The sequence below is a fragment of the Mytilus trossulus genome, chromosome 4, assembly GCF_036588685.1.
Source record: "Mytilus trossulus isolate FHL-02 chromosome 4, PNRI_Mtr1.1.1.hap1, whole genome shotgun sequence".
Taxonomy (NCBI): Eukaryota; Metazoa; Mollusca; class Bivalvia; order Mytilida; family Mytilidae; genus Mytilus; species Mytilus trossulus.
The window spans coordinates 94,847,681-94,866,725 of record NC_086376.1 but is presented as its reverse complement, the minus strand read 5'-3'; the positions used below and the strand labels follow the sequence as shown (position 1 = coordinate 94,866,725).

At 31.8% G+C, this 19,045-nt stretch overlaps 3 protein-coding genes across 3 annotated transcripts in view; 1 reads left to right on the top strand and 2 right to left on the bottom strand.

The window, feature by feature from the left end:
• Nucleotides 1-1,116: 1,116 nt before the first annotated feature.
• Nucleotides 1,117-5,136, bottom strand: LOC134716391 (ferritin heavy chain-like). The gene is made up of 5 exons (XM_063579369.1): nt 4,843-5,136; nt 3,233-3,354; nt 2,724-2,870; nt 1,674-1,802; nt 1,117-1,359 (listed from the first exon to the last, which is right to left on the bottom strand). The coding sequence occupies exons 1-5, from the start codon at nt 4,934-4,936 to the stop codon at nt 1,216-1,218; spliced, it is 636 nt and encodes a 211-aa protein (XP_063435439.1). The 5' UTR covers nt 4,937-5,136; the 3' UTR covers nt 1,117-1,215.
• A 6-nt stretch (nt 5,137-5,142) lies between these two features.
• Nucleotides 5,143-12,548, top strand: LOC134716390 (yolk ferritin-like). Its single transcript, XM_063579368.1, has 7 exons — nt 5,143-5,303; nt 6,342-6,442; nt 6,977-7,123; nt 7,531-7,608; nt 8,196-8,240; nt 10,786-10,899; nt 12,036-12,548. Exons 1-7 carry the CDS (start codon nt 5,249-5,251, stop codon nt 12,165-12,167), a joined length of 672 nt encoding a protein of 223 aa, XP_063435438.1. The 5' UTR covers nt 5,143-5,248; the 3' UTR covers nt 12,168-12,548.
• A 2,924-nt stretch (nt 12,549-15,472) lies between these two features.
• LOC134716388 (uncharacterized) overlaps nt 15,473-19,045 on the bottom strand; it is a 41,029-nt gene continuing 37,456 nt past the window's right edge. The window contains exons 6-8 of the mRNA XM_063579367.1: nt 18,882-19,040; nt 16,738-16,829; nt 15,473-16,478 (exon numbers count right to left, since the gene is read on the bottom strand). Of these exons, the coding sequence (XP_063435437.1) occupies nt 16,242-16,478; nt 16,738-16,829; nt 18,882-19,040 (488 nt within the window). The 3' untranslated portion in view covers nt 15,473-16,241. The remainder of the gene's footprint in view (nt 16,479-16,737; nt 16,830-18,881; nt 19,041-19,045) is intronic.

Below are 19,045 nucleotides of genomic sequence, written 5' to 3'. Positions count from 1 at the left end.
AGAGATGTTCCCCTCTAAAATGCAGATGGCAGACAAAGGCTAATGTATACAGAATAAGGAGAGGTGATAAATATATAAAAGACCAAAGATGCTGAGCTGAAGGACGCCTCCGGGTGCAGGAATTTCTCGTTACAGTGAAGACATGTTGGTGATCTTCTGCTGTTGTTTTTTTCTTATGGTTAGGTTGTTGTCTCTTTGATACATTCCCCATTTCCATTCTCAATTTTATGATTTAAGTAAATGTTGGTTACAGGCCTGCTGTCATCAATGAGTGAGCTAAATCCTTCCATATAGTGTGCTATCAAAGGCAACCCATGAACAAATGTCAAACAATTTAACCAACCAAACAAAAACAATTCTAAGGTATGACAATCAATAAATCAAAAACAAATATGACAGACAGTAATCAATGATAAGGACAGTGCCAGTGGTGTAACAGTACAACATAAGAACAAACTGTAAAATCAGCCTAACAAATGGTACTGACATTTGTCTATCACTGCATTCCTTAGGTTGACCTGCTTCTTTAGTCATAAAACTTTCTATTAATTTTTTGCATGCAGACTCCCAAGACCAACTAATTAAATTGCTGGATTTGATGTTTTGAGAACTGAGTGAGTTTTGTGTCAATAAGCCCTGGTCTGCTTTAAATATTTAGTGTGCTTTGAACCTTTTTTTTTGTCTCCCCTTCACAGAGTCAGAAAATGAGACTTAGGTATTCTGTTTCCAACAAAAGGTGCCAACATTTTGTAAAAGTTTATGATAATGTCAGTTTAAGAGAACCACTTTTGACAAGTCATTGGTATTTGGTATGCAGCTGTAGAAGAACTTGCAGGTCATATTTTCTCAGAAATGTATTTGCCTTGTATCATAAGTCATGGTACATTTAAATTTAAATATTTTGAAAAAAATTCAATTCAAAGTATTTCTATTTTAATTTCATCATTGGCATTTTACGATCATAACTACATATATATGAGACACTTCTCTGTGTCACAAGATCATCCCTTGTTTTCCCAGTTCTTCTTATTTGCAATCTTTGTTGCATTAGAATATATATTGCAAACCTACCTTGTAAAAGTTGAAAAATTCCGAAATATAATAAAAAAAAAAAGAATAATTTGATTCAATTTATTCATTTGAGTACACACCAAATCTCCATAGAGATAATATCACAGTTTTTTGTATGTATTACACTGAATAGCGCACAAGAGATTAAAGTAAAGTGTTGTCAAACATTTGTAACCCAAGTCCTTTCCCTTCTGAACTGTATTTTCCAAGCTGTGTTACTTTATCTCCGAGTTCTTTAATAACTTTAACTTTTTGGTCCAGGAAGTTGTCTTCTATAAACTGTTTTAGCTGGAAAAATAAAGAAAGATACATACAGAATTTATACAAGTTGATTTTGTGTTACATTACACAATTTTACCTGAACAACTCCGAGAAGTCAAAGTAATAAATCTCATCAATGTTTCTACACAGGCCACAAAAGTGTACCATTTAGTTTTAAAATTTTAAAGGATGCCTTGATATTTCCAGCATAAGGTTCTTGGAGCCACTTATAAAATCGACTATACAAAAAATCACTATTACAGGAAAGGAATGAACCAGTGAACAAATTGAAAAATTGAGGTAGTTTATAAACACATGTTTGTAGTATAGATGTGACTCACATGTGGATCATGCTTTTCCAATGCTAGTTGTATTATTGTTTGGAACTTGGTATTAGCTTTATGTTCCATTCTTAAAGCTGAAATTAATGCTGTTTCTCCATCATGCCATTCATAGGAAATTTTTGGTTCCTAAATAATAGAAAATATGAAGCCATTTATGATTTTGAGAAGTAAAACAACCAGGTAAACTCGTGGATCTTTTGAATAAACTTATTCTAGGTTATCAACGTAGATAAATATTTAAGTATTGTTTACAGGTACTAACATTGATTTTGTTTTTTCTAAGTTAAAAGATAACTAAATATATATTGCTAAATAAACAGTATATGAGAACTCATGACTTAACATTCTAGCTGTCAATACTGTTCATGGTCACGTGTTTCTGATTTACACCAAATCCGTTGGATGTGTACCGATAGATGATACTTTAGTTTTGGGTAACATAACCTATTTATTGAGATTGGCGTTTTAGTTACTGTGTGCACAAGTATATAGATTTTTGTGTCTAGTGTTTTTGTGATGGCTGTAATTCTAGGCTACATATCGATCTTTTGTGTCTAATGTTTTTGTGATGACTGTAATTGCACATGTATATAGATATTTTGTGTCTAATGTTTTTGTGATGGCTGTAATTGCACAAGTATATAGATATTTTATGTCTAGTGTTTTTGTGATGGCTGTAATTCTGGACTTCATATCGATCTTTTTAGTTATTGAGCCATGACTGGAAATTGATTTTTACAGTTAGACATTATACTGTGTTGTTACACCACCTTCCCTGGCACAGGCACTTGTCTCAAAAAAAATTAATTCCTATATACCTTAATATAACACTTATATTAAGATGTATAGGAATTTTTTTTTGGAGACAAGTGCCTGTGTTCCCTGGTCAGGGAGAGGGTTGCACGCTCTAATTGTCTCGTTACCAAACATGCCTGTCTTTACAACAGCTCAATGTTAAAACTGTCGGCTATATAAATGTAATGAACAGTAAGTTTAACGATCAGATATAACTTTAAAGAGAGAGACTGAAAACTTTTTAACACTCACAGGGATTCCTATAAACTTATTTGACCCTTCTCTTAGGTTCATATATGTCATCAATTTTACAGCATTTGACATCTCTCTGTCAGAATATTCTTTAAACAACTTATGGAAACCTGGAAGTGCTACTTCTGCTTGGTCGAAATACATACTCTGTAAAGAAGAAAAGACATGAGTTTTAAAAATGTATTGTCTTCATCATAAAAACTATCTAATACTTGATTGATTATTTAATTTCCTCTGGTAAATAAATCAGGCAAGTTTTGGTAAGAGAACATATTAACAATTCATTACGTATGTTCTTCAGAGAGGGTGACTCGGATGAACAACAGAAGACTTCATCAAGATAAGTGAAAAGTTATGTTGATTCGGGCCCTAAAAGGATGTATTTTTTGTTTATATTACACAACATAATTGTTCTTCAATGCAAAAGTAAAGCGTAATCGAGATCTGTCATAGTTCCGCTAAAAACGGTGCTTTCAATGTCTGTAACTTACAGTGAAAAATATATTTACCATAGCTAGATATTGATAACTGTCCCTGAGACATTCCGTTATCTGTTTTCTGATAGCTCTTTGGTTATAATATTCGAAATTCTGTTCCACCAATTTGTTGACTAGATTTCTGGCTTCAATAACTAAATGAAAAGATTAATATATATGTCAAAATAGAACTACACACCTACATTAAACAAATAGCATCGCACCTGTAGTGTACCGTGTGTTTTATATTTAAAAAGGTTCGTGTTGCTCTTTGTTTTAATTTAGTTTAAAGTGTTGTTCTCTGTCCTTTTTTTTTTAATATAAATGATGTTTATGTATACCGGTAACAGTCTTGTCTTTAAGGTTCATGTGGACCATATGGCTAAAATGGCCGTATTTTCACCTCAAAATTTTCTCTGAGTACAGGCAAACCTGTGCATCTGGAAAAGTTTTAAGGCATAGCATGCCCTAGATAAATATAATTCAAATGCATTGTATGATTTAGCAAATTCATAACTTAACTGGATTTTGCCATACACTTTTTTTCGTCTCTGCAGAAGGTGATAAAAGTAAGAAACAGTTGAGTTTACCTTGATATGGTCCACTCAGGTACACAGTTTAAATAACCAATTATTGTCAGGTATCTATATTGTCCATCTAATGTCCATGTCAATTAAAAATGCTCACTTTAATTTTTACCTGAGGGGAAGTTCTCAAACCTGTTTCCCAACTTAGTTTATTTTGGCACCTTCTGAAGGAATGAAAAAAAGTGCACGGCGAAATCCTGGTAAGTTTTTATTTTTCTAAAACATAAAACATACTTAAAATTTATTTATCTAGGGCATGCTATGGCTGAATTTTTTTTACAGATGCGCAGGTTTGTCTGTACTCAGAGTAAATTTTGAGGTGAAAATACGGCCATTTTAGCCAAAGGGTCCACATGAACCTTAATAAATTTGGTAATGTCTGAGTAAGACTAACAGTCATAAACAAGTCAGGCAGTTGTCGTTTGTTTATGTAATTTATACGTGTTTCTCGTTTCTCGTTTTTTATATAGATTAGACTGTTGGTTTTCCCGTTTAATGGTTTTACACTAGTAATTTTGGGGCCCTTTATAGCTTGTTGTTCGGTGTGAGCCAAGGCTCCGTGTTGAAGGCCGTACATTGACCTATAATGGTTTACTTTTATAAATTGTTACTTGGATGGAGAGTTGTCTCATTGGCACTCACACCACATCTTACTATATCTATATACCTATAAGCACTCAATATAACTTATCAACATTTTAATAGAACTAACACGAAAGGTGGCATATGTAAAGCAGGGTGGTTTGGCTACTCAGTCTGTTTTCGTTGGTGGTTATTTTTTTTATTTTTTTTTAATTTTTTTTTTGATTTTGTTTACTGGTATTTGTCTTTAGGTAAATTTTCGTTTTTCGCAATGGCACTTTGAGTTTATTTCGAATTATGAATTCCTTTGTGTGTCTATCGCCTCTTTTTTTATAAGTTCGAATACAATTTTCAGAGTTTCAAATGCGTATCCCTTAAATAGATGGCCACCCTATAAATACAGTCAGGGGGGAAGTCATCAAATTCATTTACTTTTATTGTCAACATGATTAAAAAAAATGTCTATGTCCTTACCCGACACTTTCTCATCTGGCGAGTAAAGCCATCCGCTTGCAGAAAACGCAAATACTGCTGCAACGCCAACTAAAAGCCCGATCACACCCTGCATAGTATATTTACATACACTGGTATCCTATAGAATATCTAAGTTTTTCACAAATGTACTTATCTTTTAACATAAAATTCCAACTTTACAATCAATTCCGATATATCAATTATCACATATTTCGAATTTCGATACTTTTCCACAAGACGCAAAATCGTTCGGAAAATAATAAGGTCAAACAATTAAACTGGTACATGAGTCATCTCAATGATAACTTTTGGACATTGTATCCACACGTACATCACTTGATAATTAAGTAAAACAAATGATATAATCACTTTTAATATTGACGAGAGGACATCCATTTCTATAATCATGAACTCGTTGTTTTTACTAAGCTTGGTAGTTGCTGTGTGTAGTGCTGTAGATGGTAAGCTATTATATAACACCGCTAAAAGCGATAATCTTGGTCAGTCAATTTGAATGGTAATTTTCCATAAGCTTCCTCTTTGTCAGAGACTTACAATACGCAGTTATATTTTGTGTTGCTCTTTTATTAAAATGGCTCTCAAAGAGACTTTGGTCTTCTGCTGGGGCAACCGTTGTCCTCTAATATTCCTCTTTGTCAGAGACTTGCGCAGTTATATTTTGTGTTGCTCTTTTATTAAAATGGCTCTCAAAGAGGCTTTGGTCTTCTGCTTGGACAACCGTTGTTCTATAATGTAAGCATCCAAACCACAGAGAAAGGTGTCAAATATTTCGTGGTCAAGAACAAATTAACGATAAGTATGTATCAAGCGTGGTATGATGGTTCTTCTTCTTCTTAAGTTACAGAAAATCATCAACATTTTGAAGATTACATTCTGGTTCTGTAAAGAAGGTCAACCGGAATGAATGTCGTGGAACTGAAACTAAATATTGCATAACATGGTTATAGTATGTAAAATAGGGATAGAAATGTTGCCTTTTAGCAGGCAACCTACAAATCCCTAAAGAATGGTCGTGAGAGTTCTTTAATGTCAAGATTTTGACACATTCCCTACACGTGACATCGGATAGACGACACTGTCACATAAATTTTTTATGATCTAAAGAATCAGAATTGTAAATATTAGTATGACACAAAATACAACTGAAAAAACAACCAGATTGATATAGTCAAAATATATAAGCACTCAAGAAATGTTGCAACATATTACAGAGGGGGCACTTATTTTGATTCTTGCTTCCATATTTATTATGTCGTTTCAACTACATGTGTCTCCAAATTTTTGTTTTATATGTTTCAAATGTTCGACAGGATTTTAAAACATCAGTTCGTTAACCTTGTCTGAAAACAATAATCACATTTAAAATAACCCGTTGTGAAGAATCTTGAAGGGCGACACTAATTTTGACTCTTGCTTCCATGTTCACTTTATACTACTAGTATGTTTCATCTACATATGTCTCAAACTTCTTCTTTTAGATGTTTCAAATGTACGACAGGATTTTAAAACATCAACAATACATGCCTTAAACGAACAGATCGTGAAAGAACTCCAGGCCAGTTATATCTACAAGGCATATGTAAGTATTAGGAATGGAGCATGAACACACAGTTCTGTCATTCAAACATAAGTTCTTGCGTAGCGTACCACTTCGTTAACCTTTTTCTACTGGTAAAATAGTCACATTATATGACTCAAAATAAGAACCATACTAAAATCTGGATGGTTTTTCTCCATGATAAAAATGTAAAATGGACATTAAATCTTCAATTTATAATGAGTATGCAGCGCCATCAAAAAAAGTTAACGTGAGGCATTGACAATCAAAAAACTAAATACAGCATTTCTATACAACAAGATTTGTTATATGCAACTAGATTTCAGTAACTGGTTATACTCTCAGGTTGAAGTTTGTATGTTTGCCATTGATAGTTGTTTTTGAGATTCATGACGATCTGATGCAGGTCCTTTTCAACTGATTTTTACAGTTTGTAAATCTTGCGTTGTTAAAGCCAGAACTAAAGTTTTTCTGCATTAAGTATCACTTAAAACTTATGTATCACTGCTAGATGTCTTGGTATTGTTTATTACATCAGTTTTACATATATTTCAGTCCCAGTACTATGCCAGAGCTGACGTATCCTTGCCTGGGTTTGCCAAATTCTTCTCTAAAGCTGCCAAAGAAGAGTCAGAACATGCAGAGAAATTGATGGATTACCTGAACATGAGAGGTGGTGAAGTCAAACTTCAAGATATAAAGGTATCCATCTTAGCTAGCCGAGGGTTACGATCCACTTCCCTCCCCTCCACTAAAGGTATCATGCCATTTCTCAACAGAGCTGCACACACCGTTTGTTCTTTGTTTGAAAAGTTTTATATCAATTATTTAATCAAAAAGAAATATGACTCATTATCTTCTTGACAAAAAATGATATCTACAAAAAAATCATTCTTTGTCGTTGCTATGGAAAATCTCAAGAATGATGGGCTTATTTTCTTCTGAAAAAAAAGTAGTTTGTTTTACTTATTATACCATTACATTTGAAAACCTTGTTAATATTCATATTACACAGTTATATATTAAGACTGTCCACGTTTCATGTTATTATATTTTGTTTTGATCACCTGCTCTAATGTATAACTTTATTATAAATAACTTTTTCATAGTTGAATGATGTATGTGATGTGGTATCGGAAGAATTGGGAAAACATTCCGGTATAGAAAACTCAAGAACAAAAGCATGTGTAAGTTTTATAGTAAACTATGTCCAACATTACATACGTATGGTAAACGAAAGAGGTCATATAAAAGAGAAGACGGCGCAATATGCATATATTAAGACAAAACAGTCAGAGTTCGTTCACATGCATGGTAGCTTATTGCACATACTCAGAGTTTGAATCACGATCATATGTACCTGAGATTTAAAAATAGTTAAATTTTATTTGACTATCAGATATGTTGAGAGTTAAAAAAAATCCACCATCTGATCGTGACATCCTATTTTAACAGAATGTACACTGATATTATAGTTCCTATATATTTTTTAAACATATTATACAGGTGTGAAAGCTTTATTATTGTATTACACGTATTTCCATTTGAATATATATTTGCAAAGGAGATGTGGAATACCTCCTATTCTAATTCGCAAAAAGACGAAATGGCGAAAAATGAATTAGAAAATAAGCAAAATATTAAAATGATAAATTATCAAAAAAAGAAAGATATGCATGGGACAAACATTAATATTTGTGTAATTTTCTATAATCAAGTATCATCAAGGTGGAGAGTTAAAATGTCTGTATAGCTTTTTTTCTCTCTATTACAGATGTGTTACTTCATGGCAAAATCTCAAACATGGAACTTGTGTGGGGTAAGACATTTATTCTAATTTACTAGTATAATAGACTTTTTTATTTTTTTTATTTAAGAGTTGTTTTTATACATATCGGTCAATATGGAGTTAACGTATTTACTTAAAGTATATGGTTTATCTATAAAACAATTTGATAACATACTTATCTGTTTTACTATTTCAATAACCGGACCTAATGGATGATACCAATTTTATACCTTTGACGGACATGCTGCATGTTTTGACATATTCGTAAAATGTAAAAGTGAAAATGGAGAATATGATTTAAATACTTTTCTTTCGGTAACATTATGTTTTACTTTACAATTAGTGTAATGATGCTTTATTATGTCAATAATGGACACATTTCTGAATCAAATTCTCTACACCGTAAGATTATACGATTTTCTATTAACTTAAAGATCTAATTGAACAGTAGTTTAGAAATTAAGTGGCTATTTCAAAGCTGACGAATAAAATAGTCTAATTAAGATAGAAACTGTAATTGAGAAAAGTCGTACCAAAAATCGGCAATGGACATTTGAGCGCATTGACAGGACATTTGAGCGAAAAAAAAAGGACGTTTGAGCGCCAAAGTATAGGACATTTGAGCGCCTAAATTTTAGGACATTTGAGCGAAAATAAGAATAAGCGTAGGACATTTGAGCGAAAACAAGTCTTGGATAGAGAATTGTCTTATTGGCAATCATACCACATTTTCTTACGAATATAGTTCATTAAATGAGGAGTTTACCAACAAAAAGATTAAAACATATTTTAATTGTAAAAAACAAAGCACTAAAAACAAAGCACAGTCATAAAACAGGAGTTTACCAACAAAAAGATTAAAACATCTTTTAATTGTAAACAAAGCACTAAAAACAAAGCACTGTCATAAAACATAAAACTCGGCAACGGCATTATTTACAAGTCTGTTCGGGCTTGGAACTTATATCCCAGGCTTCTGACATAAAAATCCCTCGTAATTTCCTGCTGGCAGTATTTCGAATGCAAATCCCGGAGATTCTGTTCCTTCTCCTTTTCTGTTCGGCTCTGCGGTGCATCAATGTTCAAACTCCGAATTTTTATGTAAGTCACAGATTGCAATTTGATAATAGTGTCAAGGAAAGTATAAATTGATGGATGACTGTGATAGAACTGCTCGTTATAATGGGCATGAAATGATTCGGGCCCATTGTTAGTACGTTTTAACGAGGATGGAACTTCGGCCCAGAGATGAGGGGGAAATAACGATTCATCTGTTATATAAGTATCAGTCAGGTAATCTGCAAATTCTATACAAGGCTTGTCGTTAGGTACAACGGCCATAAAATCTTCTACGAAACAGTCGGCTACTTCGTCTGGAGCTAAAAAGGCTATCCCAAAAATCCCTTTAAGCCATTTACTAATGTCTGAATCAAGCTCTTTGTATTGTTGACTAAGTCCAACTTTCTGGATTTTTCGCCACCAGGCTTGGCCTAAGTGAAACCTACAGCATTTGATCTCTATAGACGGGAAAAAATCCTTCATAACTTTCATTACCCGTTCTTCAAAATCGACGTGTACTGCTTTCGGTTGAAGTGTGTGACCTTGATCTGTACGGATAATTTTTGAAGGACGTTGAGCAATATCATCATCCGCTTTTCTTTTTGATCGTACCCGCAGCAAGTGACGTTCATTGTCACGATCACTGGTATCATGGTTATGAGTATTTTTCTGTTGAATTATAACGGTTCCGGTACAATCCGTCCTCAGTCTTGCTTTGCAACCTTTTGCCTGAAAAATATTGAAAGGACAAATATAATTGAAGTGTTTAAATGCTTTTTCATTTGCTATTGCAAGACATAAAAATAAGATGTAGTATGAATCCTAAAAAGACAACTCCTCATCCAAGACACAATATAATTAAAACAAGCAATTATATATTGTATATATACACTGTAAAAATTATGTTTAGGGCCTAAACACTTTTCTATACACATTTCATGTTATACAATTGGTTACATGTTTAGGCTCTAAGCATGTGGGGCATTACATGTTGAAATTCATAACATGTTTAGAATGGGAACACCACAGACATTTATGTGTTTAGCTTCTAAAACATTTTACCAAAAATAGTATGAGGCACATTAAATTACCGTCAGTAAGTTAAAAAGATACAATTCGTCCTCCGGGCTCATGGTATCATTTTAACGAATCAACGCCTATCCATTGTGTTTTAAAATCTTTAGCACTGGTTGTCAAATAGCTAGGGTTTTAATTAAATACAATGAGCTACTAGTATGGACTTGAGAGGAAAAAAAAATAGAATAAAACTGATAAACAAGTAATTGTCTACAAGTAATATCATCTCAATATTCTTTAGATTTTCAAATTAATTTATTTTTTAAAGTGATCACTTAAAACCCTTTGCATGTACATGTACTTACTTGTATTGTGCAAAATTCTAAGGTCTTAAATCTTGTTTTGAAATGATCTTTTATTAAGTTGAATTGTAGGAAAGAGATGAATGATACATTGGATTAATGTTTTGAGATGACCTTTTTATTGTGTTGAATTGTAGGATAGAGATGATTGGTACAATGGGTTAATGGGAATGGAGGATGCGTTGGTGTTAGAAAGATTTGTCAACCAGAAATTATTAGATCTCCACAAAGCTACAGAGAGCGATGCTCATGTAGGTAGTCTATATTTGTACAGGAATAAGATATTGATGGAACGAACTAAACCTATGGATTTTTACTTTTGAATAAAGGATATGGTTTCATAATCTAAAAGTAAAACTATCATCAACTTTTGGGACAAGCACGAAATGAACCTCACAAAATAAAAAAATAATATAAAAAAAACACCACACAAAAAATAAAGCAGATACACCATCCCGCCACCTAAAAATAATATGTTAAACAGTCCTCAATTAGTTTAAGAAAGGAAACATCTTTTTATCAAAGTTAATTAAAACTTGTTGTACTTGAAATTTTATGTAGATCTTTATTTTTTTAAAGTATCATATACTTCTATTTCATACAATCAATTTTTTTGTTTGCATAAATTTCAATTAATAAAATTAGTCGTTAGTAAATAACCCCACACACATGACCTTATAAGTACATAGCTGTGAAGTCCACAAAGATCACTTTACATATTACAAATTTCATACACTTATTGTAATGTGGAATTATATAAAGTACTAAGAGATGAGACTTGAATTAATTATTAAATATAAAGTCTGGCAATCTGCCAGAAATAAAATGTTCTGGGATGGAAAACACCAAGATCATTGCTGGCAATACTTTGAATTTTGTAACTTTGATTGTTTTCTAGATAAAAGTTTATCCCGAACATGTATGACATATTTGCCACTGTACGTTAAGTAACAATTCAATCAATTTAGATAAAAGATTGACCTGAACATGTCTGAAATATTTTCCACTGGATCTTAAGTTACAAAAAATCAATCATAATAGATAACAGTTTGTCCAGAACATGCATGAAATACTTGCCACTGGACATTAAGTAACAAACAATCAATCTAGATGAAACATTATTCTGAACATACATGACATACTTGCCACTGGACATTAAGTAACAATCAATCAATTTCGAAAAAAGATTGTCCTGAACTTGCATGAAATATTTGCCACTGGACATTAAGTAAGAAATAAGTTGTCAATTTAGATAAAAGATTGTCCTGAATATGCATGAAATATTTGCCACTGGACATTAAGTAACCAACAATCAATCTAGATAAAAGAACTGTTCATAATGAAATAAGTTTTTCTGCATTAATCTAAAATCTAATTACTTTTTCAGCTTTCCCACGTACTGGAACATGATTTCTTAGATGAACAAGTCCAGTCTATTAAGAGCATAGGAGACACAGTAAAACAGTTGAGGAGAGTAAAGAAAGGTCTTGGAGAATATTTATTGGATGAAAAAATGTAAAAGACTTTGTGTAAATAATGGGTGTATTTTGTGAATAGATGTATTTATTTTTGTATTTAAAACAAGAGACAGAATATTATAAAATACCTTTTAATTCAGGTTTGAGATGGAAAAAACTTGTAAATGTGTGATGTACCAGTAAGCTTTGAGCTTTAAATTACAGTGTATTTGCAATCTTTTCTTTGGCGATTTCAAAATTACTCCTGACTTCTATGTATAGCTACTGAATCTACCAGTGTCTACATCTGAATAATAGGCAGATCACATTTTACAGCTAGGTGTTCAAATAAAGGTTCAAAGGAACAAAAAAAAACACAATAGGAAACAATCTTTATATTTTGATGGTGTAATTTAAATCTTTAATAAAACATGATGAAAAACTATGTGTTTTATTACTGTGTGCATCAAATATTCCTATATAAATAAAGGTGTGTCCATCAAATATTCCTATATAAATATAGGTGAGTGCATCCAATATTCCTATATAAATAGAGGTGGGTGATGTCAAAGGAGTATTTACAAAATCATAATTTGAAGAAAAACAAACTGTACAGTGGTTCATAGTTGTAAACTTCTTTGTCTGGAGGAGAGTTGTTTCATTGGCTATCATACTCCATTTTCTAATTTCAAACACCTTGGACAACAGACCACAAAACACTTCACAGAAAACCAAACATTTAGATGCTCCCATAATTTCTAGTTCCTACTCTGAATTGAAACCCCTTGAATTGTGAAAATTTACTGATAAATAAATGGTGATATGATCTGAATGCTTTAGTTCAGAAAGGTCAACTGTACTGTGAATTATCATAGACATGTTTAAATAGAGATATTTTACCTAAAAAGGACATTATACGCAAAGTTATTGGCAAAACTATTTAAGAAGCAAGGACTTGCCAAAAGATATATATTATCCATGATATTAACATCTTTGTATAAGGCATATTGTAACACAACATATATGTACTGGAAAAGAGAATTCAAAACTAATTTTTTTAATGTTTTATTTCTTTACACTTTATACAATGTACTTAAAATCTTAAAAAAATCATAACAAATTGCTGAAGAATCACACCTTGTGCTGTAGTAAAAAAAAAACAATACAAAAAAACCAAATGTTACAGACTTGCTATCAACTCTAGCTGAGTCAAGATGATATTATAAAACAATGTAAAAAAAATGCTGAATAAGCACTAGTGGTGTTGTAATAAAAACAGTATGAAACTTAAATTTATTGATCAAGCAGTTCATAAGTGTTGCAATGAAACCACTATTCAATGTTGCTCACCGGTATCTCTTCTTATCATCTAATTTTTTTAATACTACAAATAAAACAAAACAAATTTTTTATTGTGATAAATTGTATCAATCATGTTTCACCTTGTCGGATGTTTGACACAAGTATACAACTAACCTCAAATAAATGATATCAGATAAATGACAATATGAAAAAGAGGAATCTTAACAACAATTCTTTGAAATCTCTCTTCATTCTCTTACCTGAAAACTTGATACACATAACATGAACACATAACAGAACAATATTAACCAGAAACAGCAGATAAACCATATTGCTCACCTGGTACCATTTTATATATTGGTAAGAGACTCGAGAATGAATCAAAATTTCATTCAGATTTTATCTTTCAATATAAAAAGGCTTCTTACAAAAATCCATGCAAAGATATTAAAAAAAAAACTTAAACCCTAGACTCTAAATGTTAACTGAAAAATATACACATTTCAAAATTTATCTGTGGAAACTGTCTTTTGATCATTAAAAAAAACCTGTTTTGAGTTCCATTAAACTTTGTGAAGCTTGATCAAAGCTATTGATATGTGAAAAGTTAAAACTTAAAGTTAACTGCAAAAAATCAGTCTTTTTTTTTTAAACAAATACTGAAAAGAGGGATTTTGTTATTTAACAAAAGCCTTTTTCTGGATACAATTCCATGAAGGTTTGAACTAATTGTGGATTCATTGTTTTTTTCTGTTGGATATTCATTTTCGTGGATTTAGTGGGTGCAGGTTAAGCATGAAATAAAATATTCAATGAATAATAAATTTTTCATAGAGTTGTATGCACACTTTGTCATTACCACGAATTAAATATCCAAGGAATGTAATTTTTCCTATATCCATGAAAATTGATACCCACGAAAAATAATTGAATCTACAGTAACCTTTAATGTTGAGTCGGACAAGACCATAATTAAGGATATCTAGGTCTTGCTTTTGGCTACACAAAAAGCATGAAAAAGTTAGTAAGAATCAATACCAGTAAACTCACCTATAGTTTAGGTCAGAATTTATAGATGCAAAGATTTGTTTTTAAACATGGACAAAAGACAACTGAGGGCAGACGACAGATGCTAAGCAATGACAAAAGGTCAATAGAACAGGCGAATAAAACATTTACATCTCAGATCTAAATCAACAAAAATAAACAATTTTCTTGTGAAAACAATAACTTTGCATAACTGCATAACAAAAAATATAATTATGGTCTACAAAATGTAACTACATGTATCTACATAACAAAAACTGATATCTACGATCTAAACACTAATTCTGTATATCTATATAACAAAAATGTATGTCTACGATCTAAACACTAACTATGTGTATCTAAATAACAAAAATATATGTCTACAATCTAAACACTAACTATGTGTATCTAAATAACAAAAATATATGTCTACAATCTAAACACTAACTATGTGTATCTAAATAACAAAAATATATGTCTACAATCTAAACACTACTTGTATATCTACATAACAAAATATCTGTAACAATAGCACCTCCCTTGTTATCTCAGTAATGTACTGGCCAACACTTCTCTTCAATATATAAATGGGCCTTGTTTTAAAATTTCAAAGCTTCTTTGTATTGTGTATTTATATATATATACATGTATATATAAGAAAAAGTTACGTAAAGTCCGTATGCTGGTAACATATAAGAAAATTATTAAAAGATAATAACGGTTTCAATGCATCACTTTTTTACTAGTACTTTCACTGCTTCCGCAGATCTTCAGGTAATGTGACTTGTATATAAATAAAACAATTGATTGACGTTAACAATAGTATGACGTTAACAAATACAAGGGAGACTACTACAAGGGAGACTACATTAGTAGTCTCCCTTGTATTTGTTAACGTCATACTATTGTTAACGTCAATCAATTGTTTTATTTATATACAAGTCACATTACCTGAAGATCTGCGGAAGCAGTGAAAGTATTAGTAAAAAAGTGATGCATTGAAACCGTTATTATCTTTTAATAATTTTCTTATATATATATATATATATATTGATTTTTCTATATTTATAAAAATAGGTTTTAAAAAACAAATAAATCTCTTGTAACCCCTCTTCAAAAATGTCCGAATCCTACCCCTTTTTTTAATAGAAATAATGCTCTCTACTTTTATGCTAAATATAAAAAAAAAACTTAGTAGTAAAAGGCTTGAAAACTTATTCTTCAGGAAAATCAAATAATCAAAAGTTAGGAACAGTTCAACTTTAACAAATGATAAAATTTACAGAAGAAAAAAGGCAATTTAACCTCAAATATATATGTTTAAATATACAGAACTATGAAAAGTGACTCTTAAAATGTTCTTTCAAAGCAGTTGTAAAAATTCTCAGGTATAAAGGTAAAAGTAACCAATTTAATGTATTTAATGTATTATTAATGAGATATTAAACTGGATAATTTCCCATGATCAAATTGATAAATGTAATAAGCATACAAATTATTAATATGTTTGACATGTGCCTTCTTTTTCACATATTTCCTAACTATTTCAATCAATACTAAATGACTATTAGATCGTTTTACATTAACCAAATATTATGTCTTTAAAATTCATAGCATTTAACTTGAATCAGTATCAAACACATTTTAAAAGTTTTAATTCTTAATTTTTTGTTCTTTCTTCTCTGTGAAATACTGCTTTTTGCACTCTTTCTTTTAGTTCTCTCTACTTTATAAAATACTGTTATTTGCAATCTTTCTTTTAGTTCTCTCTAATTAAAAAAAATACTGTTGTTTGCAATCTTTCTCTAGTTCTGTCTTCCTGGACTGAGGTTAGTGACCTCATGAGAGGAATGTAACTTATAGGTACCCTGTGGGATTCCATGGTCTCCATGACAAGGACGTTTCAGATTTTTGGATCTGAGTTTTTCTGAGTATATAAAGTGATCTGCCATGTCCAACAGATCCAATAGTTCTTTAGAAATTTTCTTTCTTTTAACAGCTACCTTTCCAAACGTCTGCTTCTTTGTAGGTGACTGTGATCTCTGCATAAATTAGAATATTGAAATTTTACATTTTGCAGAGGGTTTTATAAGTTCAAAAGGCAAACAAAGCAACTATATTTAAAAGTTGTTCAGAACTATAAATATTATATTACAAAAATATAAAAATATTCCATATAGTACTTGAAGGAAATTGTGGAAAAATAAACTTTAAATTGAGAAAACTAAGTCTTACAAGCAAAACTATAACATATTGACTGTTGAACAGTTTTAGAGAAACAATGGAAATTTAACTTCATACTTCTCTGTTTTTCTTTGAATTATTAGCTTTCTCTCTCTGTATTGGTGGCTTTCTTCCAAAGTGTAATTTTCTCTTTACTTTATGCAAAGGTACTGAAAAATATAATTCATAAAAGATAAAAATAAAATATGCATTGTTGTACAAATGTTCAAAACATTTGGTTTTTCAACAGTTAAAAATTATCAAATTTGGATTCTTATCAATAAATTTGTCCATCATTTATACTACATCTGTTCTCATGAAAAAAATCTTACTCTGAAAAACTTGTCATACCATTAAGTATAATGCAGTAAAATTGGTCTCAACGGATGCAAGAATGATTGTTGCATCGAAAAACAATTTGAACACAGCTTCAATAAGAATATGTCCAACCTATCATTTTCTATGTTCAGTGGACCATAAATTTGGGGTCAGAACTCTAATTTGGCATTAATATTAGAGATATTGTATCAAAGGGAATATGTGTACTAAGTTTCATGTTGACTGTATAACAACTTCATAAAAAAAAGTACCTTTTAAAGTATTTTAACCTGAAGCAGGACAGACGAGGGACTGAAAAACGAACAGAAACATAATGCCCTTCAACTTTCGTACATGCAGGTGAGGCCTACAAATTTTTTCATAAAATAAGACTCTTGTAGAGATTAAATTTTTACTGTAATACTTGTGACTGAACCAAATCAAAATCATACTTTCGGTATTTGAAGCCGTACCAATCATATCTCTAACAAAACAATGTTGTTACAGCATAAGTGAATCAGGCTTCAAAAATAAAATGAAGCATTAATACAATACAAGTAGGAAATGTTATCTTGATAAAAGAATACATCTAAAAGTGGGTCAATAATAGAACAACAATTTCTATAATTATAGATTCAACGTCCACGATTTCCCTGGTTCATAAAATTTGTCTATTTGAAACTTTATTCCATTTATATACATCTACAGTAAACCATGAACGTTAATTACTTCTATTTAGGGCCGACATACCTACCTTCTTTTCAAACTCTCCATGGGTGATTTTAAGCACAAGAGGACCTAATACACGTCGTTTTTAATTTGTATAAAACTAATTTATATCGTGTTGTAAGTTAACATATTGTTACATAATCTTCATTGTGGTGAATAGAAGGTGGTTACTTATAAGGTAGAAGACGAATCTGTGATTTTAATCTTACGAGATATGGTTTTGGATGAGTATAAACGACTTAAAAGTAATTTGATCTTCATTTAATGCTTTGTTTGAGGATTAAGGTCACAACTGAAGAGTGTCTGGTTCTCCTATGAAGGAAGCTCCCGCAAATTGGGAAAGTTCATAGGTCTGGTGCCGAATCGACATAAAGTATTAGTCCTGATTAAAAGGGACCGAAACGACTTGCGCGAGATCCACTTCGGATTGGCACGAAACGACTTGCGCGAGATGGATTTTGGTTTGGCACGAAACGACTTGCGCGAGATCAACTTTGGTTTGGCACGAAACGACATGCGCGAGATCGACTTTGGTTTGGAACGAAACGACTTGCGCGAGATCGACTTTGGTTTGGCACGAAATCGTGCAAAGAACACCTCACTCGTAAATAAATTGCTGAATAATGATCAATTATGTCACTGTCTGGCAGATACAAACAAACAGCTGCGCAATGAGCGCATGATACGCCCGACGCTTTTTCAAAGTATAAAGTTCCGCGTCGCCAGGTAAACTTAATTTGCGGCAGTTAAACTACCAATGGACGTCCTTAAAGCTTCAAATACTATACAGATATGTCTTAAATTTAAGATATTCGACGGGAGCTCACGTCAACAGATATAAACATTTTACCAAATTTTCGTGCAAACTGTTGTCCCGACATGTTGACAACGGACGAACGGACAACGGTATAGTCATAATACGTCCCGTAAAAGGGCGTATACATACACTCACAGTAGCAACTCATTTCTACCAAGCTGCTGACTAAATATAAAGTTATTGTGTTGAGTGATACTGAAGAAAAGTGCGACGAAAAAACGTTGAAAAATATTTAAAAAATTAGTGCTCCCTTTACAACCTACATTTTAATAACCAAACCGATCGCAAATAATCGAAAGAATTGACACGATCGTATATCAAAGACTAAACTGTTCATTGCACTATGTAAATAAATTACCTTCACTAGAACATGTTTTTGTTGCCTTAACCGCTGGAGATGTGTAGTGACCATTTCTTCTTTTAGCAATATATTTTCTGGTAGGTTTCCTTGTCCTGGCAGCCATGTCCACTACAACTTTTTCTGGAGTTGATTCATTGTCTACTTGCTGCACGACGTCTGCA

Coding starts and splice junctions, on each gene's coding strand:
- LOC134716391 (XM_063579369.1), bottom strand. CDS start 4,936: ATGCAGGGTGTGATCGGGCTTTTAGTTGGCGTTGCAGCAGTATTTGCG. Junction 1,803..2,723: donor ATAAGTTTATAGGAATCCCT/GTGAGTGTTAAA, acceptor TCTATTATTTAG/GAACCAAAAATTTCCTATGA. Junction 1,360..1,673: donor TGGAAAAGCATGATCCACAT/GTGAGTCACATC, acceptor TTATTTTTCCAG/CTAAAACAGTTTATAGAAGA.
- LOC134716390 (XM_063579368.1), top strand. CDS start 5,249: ATGAACTCGTTGTTTTTACTAAGCTTGGTAGTTGCTGTGTGTAGTGCT. Junction 7,609..8,195: donor ACTCAAGAACAAAAGCATGT/GTAAGTTTTATA, acceptor TCTCTATTACAG/ATGTGTTACTTCATGGCAAA. Junction 8,241..10,785: donor AAACATGGAACTTGTGTGGG/GTAAGACATTTA, acceptor GTTGAATTGTAG/GATAGAGATGATTGGTACAA.